Source organism: Octopus bimaculoides, unplaced genomic scaffold, assembly GCF_046866305.1.
Source record: "Octopus bimaculoides isolate indiv1 unplaced genomic scaffold, ASM4686630v1 contig76, whole genome shotgun sequence".
NCBI classification, from domain to species: domain Eukaryota; kingdom Metazoa; phylum Mollusca; class Cephalopoda; order Octopoda; family Octopodidae; genus Octopus; species Octopus bimaculoides.
Genome location: NW_028315326.1, coordinates 56,529 through 68,706, shown reverse-complemented (window position 1 = coordinate 68,706; position 12,178 = coordinate 56,529). Strand labels below are relative to the sequence as shown.

The 12,178-nt window shown below is 34.2% G+C and overlaps 1 protein-coding gene across 2 annotated transcripts; it reads left to right on the top strand.

The window, feature by feature from the left end:
- Positions 1-1,469: 1,469 nt before the first annotated feature.
- Positions 1,470-11,769, top strand: LOC149129288 (uncharacterized). Of its 2 annotated transcripts, none has more exons than XM_089346615.1 (2): positions 1,470-1,550; positions 6,217-11,769. In XM_089346615.1, exon 2 carries the CDS (start codon positions 6,224-6,226, stop codon positions 11,747-11,749), a length of 5,526 nt encoding a protein of 1,841 aa, XP_089202741.1. In that variant the 5' UTR covers positions 1,470-1,550; positions 6,217-6,223; the 3' UTR covers positions 11,750-11,769. The 2 variants fall into 2 exon arrangements, with proteins under 2 accessions (XP_089202741.1, XP_089202742.1); XM_089346616.1 differs by having other exon boundaries at positions 1,470-2,940.
- Positions 11,770-12,178: the final 409 nt, after the last annotated feature.

Genomic DNA, 12,178 nt, shown 5'->3' with positions numbered 1-12,178 from the left:
TACTGAATATATACGACGCAGTAAATATTTTCTGCAGATATATTCCTGGAATTAGCACGCCAAAACGAAGACTTTTGAATTTTACCATTAAGCTGTAATTAGCAGAACCATATGCACGCGCACCCATGGCGGTGGGCAACTCTGTATACGATTCTGATGATTACGGTTACATTACAAATCAGGCTGATGAGGAATAGACAAATGGTAAGAATTTGTTAAATCCGAAACCTGGTTCCTGTTTAATAATGATTTTTTAGGTGATTTTAGATGTCTTGCCCGCTCACGTTTTTGGTATGCTGCTATATTTCATGCTGAGAACAATTTAGGTCTTAATAGACACAAGATGTGATCTATTTCTAGCGCATTAATTGTCCACGTTAGTGGTCGACGTTATTTTTTTAAAATGTACCTTAATCCCCTGAGATTGCAGATAATATTTCTGAATCTCTTTGATTCTTTAGATGTGCTGGCCTCCTGATAATTAATCGATATTAATTAATATATGACTAATTACCAGATTTTATAATTATATATATATATAGATATATGTGTGTGTGTATTTTATTAAAATTATTAATTTTTATAATAATTATTACCTATAATGTTTTTATTCCCATACTGTCCACTTGATATGATCAGTATTTTAAATAACGATCTAATCCTTATATATATATATATATATATATATATATATGACGGGCTTCTTTTCAGTTTCCATCTACCAAGCCCACTGACAAGGCTTTGGTCAACCTAAAGTTATAATAGAAGACATTCTGTGTTCAGTGGGATTGAACCCAGAGCCATGTGGGTGGGAAGCAAGCTTCTTAACACACAGCCACGCTGTGCCTATTATTTATACATATGTGTGTATATGTATATATAGACACATACATACACATATGGCATAAATATACACTACACTGCAAGCAGAAGCACACACACACAAATCAAATATATTATATATATATATATATATATATATATATATAATATATATATATATACATATATATACATATAGGGTGTGTGTGCGTGTATTTAATATAAAGATATATATTATATATCTATCTACACACAGATAAATGTATGTACGTTTATATATGTGTCTGTATTTGTTTTTCTAAGTATTTTTCTTTTTGTAATTGTAGTGGGAACCTAGCACACTCACAAACACACAAACATACATATATATGGGCATATATACATATATATACACCTAAACACACACATGCCTAGCATTCACTGTTATAATTGGTGTCAAGGACTTACGATTTGCCTACGTGATCAAATCCATAGCAGATCGTGTGCTAGTTTCAGACACACGCACACGCACACACACACACACACACACACACACACACACACACACACACACACACACACACACACACACACACACACACACACACTCGAGTCGTTAACGCCCACTTTTTCCTGCATACAAATAGGCCTTGTGACTTGTGATTTTTACATTTCTGCTACTCTTTGCTACGAACTGAACTCAGAGACGAAGACTTCAGGCTGAGATTCAAACACAATTATTGACTTTGGTAAGTCATCTTTTGATAATTATTTTCATTAACAATTTAGTAACGCATTTACTTTGTTAAATATGCATTAGACCTATTTCAAACATAAATATACTGTTTTATAGAAAATTATTTTATTTTCAAGCAGTAAATTATACACGAGAAGCTGTTAAACTTTGCCAGAATTTGAACCCAGAATAAATACCTTAGGATAACTGCAGTATTACTTTTTTAGTCTGGTAAATAATTTAACTGTATCTAATTGTCGAACTGCTAGCTTTGGAAATATACCAGATATTTTAATTGAATTGTTAGTACTAAGACATTTACAGTATGTTTGAAAGACGGGAACTATGTCTATCTATCTATCTATCTATCTATCTATCTATTATATGATTGAAAAAATTGGAGTCAACAAGAAGAAGCATGGTTGGACATTTATTTTCATTCACTACAATTGTTTCTGTGCAATGTAGTTCTCCAGGTATGCAGGTATTTGATTATACAACCGTTTCCCTGCATTACGCAACCACATTGTTCTGGGTTCAGTCCCACTGCGTGGCACCTTGGGCAAGTGTCTTCAACTATAGCCTCGGGCCAACCAAAGCCTTGCGAATGGATTTCGTAGACGGAAACTGAAAGAAGCCCATCATACATATAAAAGAATACGTATATTCATGCACACAGTTACATTCACATTTGTATTTAGTTTCTCATATCATTATATAGACTATATCAAATATGTATTTGATACAGTCTATATATATTTTCACAGGAGACAAAAGATTTCTCATCATTTCTTTCTTTCTCTGTGGAAGACATTGACAGGGGTTACGCATGTAGAGAGAAAGGGATCTTTCAGATTTAAAATACCCTAAACACACTGTATATCGTCACATGGATACTTTTTCAGCTCCATTAGTTGTCCAGAGCCCAAAAAAGTGCATTAAATACATGCATACACATGACTATCAACATCATCGTTTTTAATGGTCACTTTTCTCTGCTCCCATCGGTCAATTGAGACTTCATTGAGGCAGTTTTTCTATGGACAGATGCTCTATTTCCAAGCAAGCTAATATTTTCTCTAGCCTAGCAAACTACAGACAGCCAAACTGTTAGCTTTGGTTACTAATCACCAGACACAATACAAAACAACTACATACTTACTCGTATACATCCAACACACACACACACACACACACACACACACACATGCATTATTCCTACGCATATACATTCAAATATTTGTTATACATTCAAATACGCTTAGTCACAGCCACCCACACACAACATAGTGGTGTGAGAAGAGGGTTGTGTAATGGGATGGGAAAGGCCAGTGCGGTGATGGTGGTGGTGGTGGTGGAGTAGCGAGGCAGTGTGACGTGGAGGAAGGATTTGCTACGGGAGGGTAAGGTTTGTTTTTTTCACCTTAAACTGTTTCTCGTGATTTTAATTTCTCATGTCCTTTACTTTTAGACACCATTATCTTTCATTATATTATTGCTCCCAACAGGAATTCATTACATATTTATTGAGCTCTGTCTTAACACATCTCACGGTTTACTCTTAACGGTTTTGACAAAATTTTGTATTTTAGAAGTTATTTCGTCAGAACTTACAGAGTGACAATGGACAAATTTGTGTTTGATAAGCACCAATACACGGCTTACTCTCTAACTTCTGCCGATGATATATATGCATATTATACATATATTGTAAAGAAAATATCATCAAGCAAGCAAACCAATGAAAGAGCCTCTGCCTGGTCGTTTGACACGCTAAAAATAGCAGCCAACGTATGCCCCTACCCCACTATCCCCTGGAAAAGTACAGGACAAGTTATTACACCTGGAAAAGTATAGGACAAACTATTACTTCAAATAAAGAATAAGAAACTTTTTACTAAAAATATTGCAGCTAAAATTAAAATTTTGAATATTAAAACTTATTTTATTATAGTTTACAAATAACACTATACTTATTTAATTAGAATTTGGCTAATTTATCTCCTTAAATACAGAAAAGAGTGACTAATTAGACAAACATACAGTTTTGTACAATAAATTTAAAAGATGAGAATTGTAAAGAGTGATAAATTAGAAGAACTGGCATTCTTTGCCAAAATATTTTAAGTAAAAAGTTTCTTATTCTTTACTTTACTTGAAGTAATAGTTTGTCCTATACTTTTACAGGTGTAATAACTTGTCTTGTACTTTTCTGAGTTTTTATAATCTTAAGAATATTACTTTTCAAGCTTGCATTTTCCCATGTAATGATATGTGTGTGTGTGTGTGTATAATCATAAGATTTACAATTTTACCAACAAATCTTCAGGTTCTTATTCAAAATATTCTCAACCTAATTTTACATCACCTTAAAACTAAGCGTTAAATTAAACATTAAAAATTAAAAAATTGAACTTTACAAAATTAAGAATTATAAATTATAAATATAAATTAGCATACATTTGTCAAACTTAGAAAGTCAAGTATAGAATGTCAAATATAAAATATAAAATTATACATCAGAATAAAGATGTCTGTGATTAAATGTGAAAAATAATGTGAAAAATAAAGATACATCTCCTCTCTTGATAAAGTCAGGATCTCATTCCAAATGTGTGTGTCTATATATATGTGTATGTATGTGTGTGTGTGTATATATATATATATATATATATATATACTTATTAATAATTAGCAGAAGTATCTACCTTTCATCTCTCAAACTCTCTCTCTCTTCTTTTTACTCTGCTATCTTATTGCTGTCACAAAGAATGGCAGTAAATCTCTTCTCTTCATTCTTCCAATGAAACTAGGGATGTTACTGGACCTCCCTAAGTCTCTCCCCATCACTCAACCCCTCCTTTCCATATATTTATTACCCTCATCCCAAGGTATATGTGAAACCCAGAGATTGAGGGGAACCTTTACTTTTGTCAAGGACATGGTAATCGTCTCTAGTGACGGTGCCATAAGATGCACCCAGTGCACATTGTGCAGTGGTTGGTGTCAGGAAGAGCATCCAGCTGTAGAAAGAAAACCAGAAGATGTAACTTCAGGCAAGATATTCTTTGAACCATCCAACCCATTCCAGCATGGAAAGTGGGGGTAAAATGATGATCATATAGATACGGACATATGGATGTATAAATATACATATGTGCATCTTTGTGTATATATTATACATATTCTTTCATATATATGTATGTGTATATAAATACATATACAATTAGATTAAAGTCTAATATAATTATTATGAGAGTTTTTGTAGGTTTTTCTTCCTCCAAAATAAACCAAGTAGAATGGCACAAGTGAAACATAAACATTAATTCCAATTTAATTTTACAGTTGAAATATTTGCAATTATCTGGTTTTCTCTTTATAAACTTTGTTGTCAACAACAACAATAACAACAACATAGCCTTATCCAGCTTTTTCCAAAAATATGTTCTTGTTTAGTCCATGTATATGCAAAGAGCTGACATCCTGAAGAAGGTCACTTTTACTTTTCATTCCTCCTGGGGTCAATAGAGTAACAGTCATTATTTCATAGACCAAGGAGGGGGTGGAGGATCATTCTGATGATGATGAGTCACCAGAATGTCATTAATCACCCCACCAATATTTCCTAATCCACCTCATTAAACCCCCAATACTTCATAATAAACTACACCAAGTTATATCTCCTCACCTAACACAAAACAAAACACACTTCCCCTGCCAAACCCCTTTTTCATACAAACACATCTTTCTCATTGCTACCCAAACATTGTCCCTTAAATATAATTAAGATGAACCTACCTTTAGTTAATTAAGCTTATTCATTAACCAATCTTTATTATCTCAATCAGGAACAAATAATAACGATCCTCTCAACATGCTGTGTATCAGTGTGATTATATGGAAGCCCATCTTTTGATAAGCTTTCCAAGTTTAATCAATGTTGTCTATGATAATTGTGTGGATTATATTGGAATGTTGAGATATTTACAGCATTTGTCAGGTTAAGAACAGTTTCATCTCCAGCTTTATTGATATCTCTTAATCCAAGTAAATATGATGGAAACCAAGCCAACCATGACGGTCCCATCATTTCCAGTACATATAATCATTAGTAATACTTATATTCCATCTAACTAGCAAACTGTTCAGTCTGTCTTGTGTCTGACAAATGTCTATGAAACATAAAGTCTATGTTTTGCTAATTGTTCCATGTTAACGAAATTTGAACATGATTGATGTGTGTTGGGACATAATATAGCATGTATACCAATTAAAGTTAATTTTCTCTAGAGTGGAGTGTCTCATTATTGAATACTTTTGGCGCAGGGGAATCTCTTTGACTAATTATCGTTAAATAAATCTAAACCACATGTGATTATTACTTTGTGATGTTGAGAGCAAATATCATTTCCAGTGAATATAATTATTGTTAATATTTAGACTCCATGTAATTAAGGAAACTTATTAATACATCTTAAATTAGACTGTAATAAGTTGTTTAATTCTAATCATTATTATTACAACTAAAAGTTGTTTAAATATTAATTAGACGAAATTAATTCACTGACAGAAATACATAAATGTTTTGTTTGTGATTTTCAAATAATGAAGTAAACATCATCTCCCTGAAACTTTAATATTTTCACAAAGCTAAATGTTTTCCTTATATTTCATTACAGATTCACTATGGAAGACCAAACAAAACCTACCCCTCAGAAAAGCGCTTTAAGGGACTCAACAACAAAAAGGGATGAAGAAGGAGTTCCCGAAGGATATTGTAGTGTTAGTAGTTCAGAGGGAGAATCAGCAGTGAAGGCCATATCTGATGCAAGACTCACCACACATGGAGACAAAGAAAGCAGAAAAGAAACTGAAAAACAAATAGTTGCTAAAATACAGAGGATTCGTCTACAACATGATTGCTGCATGATGTTTATGGAGCATTTAGTTAAGGAGAGGAACTATTTTGAAAGTCTGGGATTAAGTGCCAATTGTATTTTAGAAAAGGTCAAAGAGAGACTTGAAATTTTGCTGAAATATACTAAAGAACAGAATATTTCTATTGAGCAGGATCTCAAATGGTTTCAACAAAGACTCTTTGACATTTATGTCACCAGCAATCCATACAGATGGAAGACCATTCAGACACCAAAAATAACCACGAAATTTCGACCTCTTTGCCCAGTTGTGACCAGAGAAGCAAAGATTGTGGAATCTGGAGAAGAATTTGACAAACTCACAATATCCGATATTATAGTAATACAGGGGGGAGTGATTACCTATTCCCACCATTGTATGACAGTATGTTGTGTGACAAGAGACGGTGACAGAAATAATGTCCATTGTCCATCTTCTGTCACCAGTTTCACCAGAATTGGTCAAGACATGGTTCTAGCAACCCTCCCCTTCCAAGAAATGATTCTCATTATCAGCCCCACAAGTTTCAAGATTAAAAACATACAGTTGGGGTTATATTTGGTTGCTTACTTGGAACATTCTACACTTATAGGTGTAGAAATGTTTGGTAAGACAGTTTACCAAATGGATTGGGGGGAGAATAGAATTAAACACCAATTCATTACCAAAGAAGCACCTACAGATATTGCTGTAGGGGTCCACAATATACTTTTAATTACATTTTCCAGTATTAACAGAGTAATCTGTTACAATATGGACGGCCAACTGTTATGGGAGGTAGAGACCCATTCTCTGAACCTCCCAAGTAAAATCTCTCTGTACCAAAGCTATTTCTATGTCCTCCAGGGACAAATTATTTACAGAATTTCGGCTAAAGGTAGTGTGACAAAGAGGGACATTGGCAGGAAATGCCGCTCTATTTCTGTTGGTAAAGATACCATTTTGGTAACAGATTATTTTGGCAAACCACATGCCATTCAAATAAATAAAGACTTTTGGCCCAAACTGTCACACAACCACCAGTTACATACCCCCAGCTTGAAAGACTATATTGATATTGAGGATTGCAACAACATTACAAATATTCTACCTATGTCTACATCTTCTACATTAATAATTTACAAAAACAAGAAAGCTAAACTATTCACTGATAATGAGGAAATAATTAACCAAAATAATTTAGTTTTCCTTGAACTTCCTTCTTTCTCTTGTAGAATAAACGCAAACAGATTCCTGGTATTTTATCGTGAAATGAAAGGATTTCAGTGTATCACTTGTCCTGAACTAAGAAAAGGCCCTTTAATAAAAGTCCAAACTGATTACATGAAAGTATGTCATATTGTATCAAATAAGTGTTTAGCTGTGACCACCACTAAAAACAAAAATGAGATCCATATCCTATTGATCAACGAAGATAAAGTTGACATTACAGAAAGAATTTCTCTGGGACATTCTAATGTCACCATTGCTGCAACTCCAATTAATTTTGTGGTCGTAGATGGAAGCAAAAATAAAATGGTATTTTATTCAACATGTGGTGAAGAACTTTTTCAAAAATACCTTCCATTCTATGGCTACCCTCATCACATCTACTCTGATAATGTTTATTTTTATGTCCTCTTCAAGAGACACTCTATTCTGATATGTTATGATATATATGGAGAAATGAAATGGCAGTGGCAACTGCCTTTCCCTGTTCACCCTCACATTGCTGTTTTCCAAGGGACTGTTTATCTACCGGACACTCAACTCAACAGGGTCCTTCTTTACAAGTATCAAGACCGGTCGTCTGGCTGTTGTTTACACACGAAAAATCCTTATATCAGAAATCTAAATCTACGACTCAAAGAAAAGGAGAATGACAAAAAACTTGTCATTGGCGAAATATGTAATCTGGAGAATGGACAGTTGGTGGTGTCCGACATCAACCATGATTGCTTGTTATACATTTCTAATGAAGGAGACATTGTGTCGAGATTATCTCTGCCGTCTACAGCTACAGATATATGTCGATGGGATTCTAATCAAATAGGTGTCACATTACCCCTACAGAAACAATTAAGGGTCATTGGAAACCTATCAAAGACAGTGAGAAGTGTATCATTAAGGCAGCCTTATGTACGGGTGTGTAAGATGGGTGAAGGTGAAATTGTTTGTTATTGTTATAAACCATCACATTTAGATATTTTAGCCATTAAGAAAAATTCTAATCAAGTTGAAACAATTAAGACAATTAATATTCCTTGTTTTGTGAAATCATTATCAATAGACAAGGAAACAGAAAAGCTATTAATTGTTACTAGGGGAAAAGCATTTCAGTACAACTTTACAATAGATGGTGGTGGTCATGGCAGTGCACGTCGTCAGAGTAGTGGCAGTGATGGTCATGCTAAGAGGATACTCAGTGTTTTAAAGTCTAAAATAGAAGTTTTCAAGCTCATTAGTAGTGGTGGTCATGGCCGTCGTCGTCATCATCCTTGTAGTATTAAGATGGTCCCCAGTGTTTTAATGTCCCAAGTGAAACGTCCCCTCAATCTCTACGGTGGATCTATTGACCAAATGTTTGTGTATCTTGTAGACAGCAGCCGTATGTTTGCTATAAACGATCATAATTTGTTGGTTAATGATCTCGTTACAAATAATCAACTTAATAATTATATCGACCTGGTAGATGTATTTTCCAGAAACATTTCTGTCAGTGAAATGTTGTCATCATCTTTATATCTACAGGATCTGACAGTTTCTGATAAAGGCAGACGTATTCCTCTCCCTCAACATTTGGGAGACAAAGAACCAGTGCATATTAAATCTTTGGTTATAACTGAAAATAATCTGATTGCAGGATGTGACAGGAGGAATGGAAACATTAAGATATTCACATTGGATGGTCAACTTTTGGATTCAATCAAATGGAAATTTAATGGATTTATTAAAATGTGTCGATGGCAGTCAAACACACTGGTCATTACGAATTGGGATTGTTTTCATAATAATAAATGCCAACTGTTGACATTAAAAGTGGAATTTCCATTGTCGTTGGTAATTTACCAAACGAGAAATAAATATGAATTTGTGGCTTCTTTATCAAACAATCAAATGGTTTTTAGTAAAATGAGAGATGGAAGTCATTTGTATTTTGTAGATATTGATGAAATACATTCGAATGTGAAGGAAATAAAACAAATAGACATACCTCAACCATTAATAAGGAGAAATGAATATGGAAATTATGATGACGATGACATCCGTGATATTAAAGTTACTGCTGAAGATGTCATCATTGTCTTAAACAGAAGATTCATCATTTTCTTCAACAGTGATGGTCAATATTTACATTCAGTCAGACACTACATGAAGTGTTATCTTAGTGATGACAGGATGACAATTGATGACAGTTTTTTGTACATTCATGGTGATTGGGAGAAATATTCAGTTTTAGCCGGATATCAAAACATTTTGTGTTTGACCCAGGATGGGGAATACAAGAGAATATTTTTAAATAGAAGAATTTATAAAGATGATGTATATTTCTCCAGTATAGACTGTAAAGGACCAAGGTTTGTTGGAAGCCCCAGGAGGAGACAGAATGAATTGTATGTTGAAGGGTTGTTTATGGTGAATCGAGAAAGGTTCCCGGTTGCTCGTTTACAAACAGACGAATTTCCTGTTCAAGTAAAAGATTTTGATATTTCTGAAGAAGGAAAGACAGTTGTGTGTGAAAAAGCCAATAATGGAAATATTAAAATATTTGATAAAGACGGGGAGCTGCTATGTCACAGAAATGTGGCAAGTTTAGTTGGTGGTGTATGTTTTACACAAGGAAAGCACATAATGGCCACGGTTCCTAAAAGAAAAGAAATATTTCAACTGAATGGAAAAAATTTGCAGAAATCTAAAGCTTGGTCAAGTCTCGTCCCTTATGGTGTAATATGGAGAAATGTGGGGGGTATTTACTGGTGTCAACATATTGAATTGATTGAATGTCATTGCATAAAGATTGATGGGGACCAAGTGAAGGTTCTGGAATCTGTGTCTTTATTAAATCTTGATTCTGGTCTTTGTTTCCCTTCCATTACATCTGAGACGAACAAAGAAATATTCAGTAATGAATTAATTAATAAATTGGAATACAAAGGAGGAGATGGAGATGGAGGAAGAAGAGGTGAATCAGGTGAAATAATTAGTAAAGGTAGATTAAAGGTGAGATGTGGTAATTACATAGCGGAGATTAATAATTCAGGAATTGATGAAATATCAGTGAGGAGACTTCCATATAGAACAGCAATGGTCCCTTTTTCCATTCCTGCATTCGAGGAACCTGTTTATTTTGATTTTAGGGACATTAGGGACTGGAACAGTAAACTAATTAAGTTAGATGAGAATGTGAGTGTGTTGATGTTTCGAGAAAGTTTCACATTAATCAGATCAACAACAACAACAGTGGACATACTTCAATATGAACAACAAGAAGAAGAACCACTGGACATTTGTCGGTGGACAGACGAATGTTTCATTGTCGCCTTTGGGAGAGAAATGAGGGTCTTCAACAGGGATCTCCATCGTTTAAAAACCATCAGAACTGAGAAATACTACAACATCATTTCTAAATACAACGACAATCAACTCGTGTGTGGTGGTCATTATATTAGAGACATAACTCAAGAAGAGAGAGACAAGGAATACCAAAGAATATGGAGGAAAAACAAGGTTTATTACATTTGCAGAGACTCTAACATCTTTGACTCTTATTATGTGGATGTGGTTGATATTGAAGATGGAAAATGTAAAGATGAAGTGTGTTGGGGGTGGATGGGGAGAAAGGGAAGGTTGGAGGGAGATGAAGGGGTGGATGGTGTGGGAGTCACATCTTTTGGTGATGTTGTTGTTGTGAGGAGGGAGATGGAGAAAAATGAGGTGTTTGGAAGGTGGGATGATTGGTCTTTAGTGGAGTGGTTCAGGGAAAAGTCTTTGGTGAGGAGGATAAGAATAGAAGAAGGAATATTTTGGGGAAAGGAATCTTATATTGTAAGACTTCATTTAACCATAATTGGTGAATGTGTTTATATAACAGATAGAAGAAACAATATTTACGAAATACCTGGACATATTGAAGGGGAAACATCTGAAGATGAGGAAATCCTGGGATTAAAAGATAATCCAAAATATTTACTCCTCAGAGGAGATGAAACTGAAGTCTTTCAAGTTCTTGGTTTTGATGTTTCAGAAAATTCTTTGATGGTTTTTGGAATTATTCCTGGACTTCAATCTTTTGCTTTTTTCTATTTTGACAAATAAATATTTCCAGAAATATTAAACTTCATCTTCATTATTATTATTATTATTGTAAATGGGTTCACCTGGGAATCGAACCTGCATCGCATACATTGCATTCTACACATTCCTCATGTGTGTGTATATATGTGTGTTTATAGACAAGTGAGTGTGTGTGTGTTTATATATGCATATGTGTTTATATATATATATGTGTGTGTGTGTATATATGTATGTGTTTATATATACATGTTTGTGTGAGTGTGTATATATGTATATATGTGTGTGTGTATATATGCATGTTTGTGTGTGTATAACCGCCGACACTGTTTCCCTTCAAAATGGGGGGAGTTTATCCTGTTCAGGCTTTATTATTAGCATTATTCTGCGATTGAGAATTGAAAATCACTTCTTTAACTTTCTAAGACATCTCAAAGCTTCTGAAAGCAACCT

Coding starts and splice junctions, on each gene's coding strand:
- LOC149129288 (XM_089346615.1), top strand. CDS start 6,224: ATGGAAGACCAAACAAAACCTACCCCTCAGAAAAGCGCTTTAAGGGAC.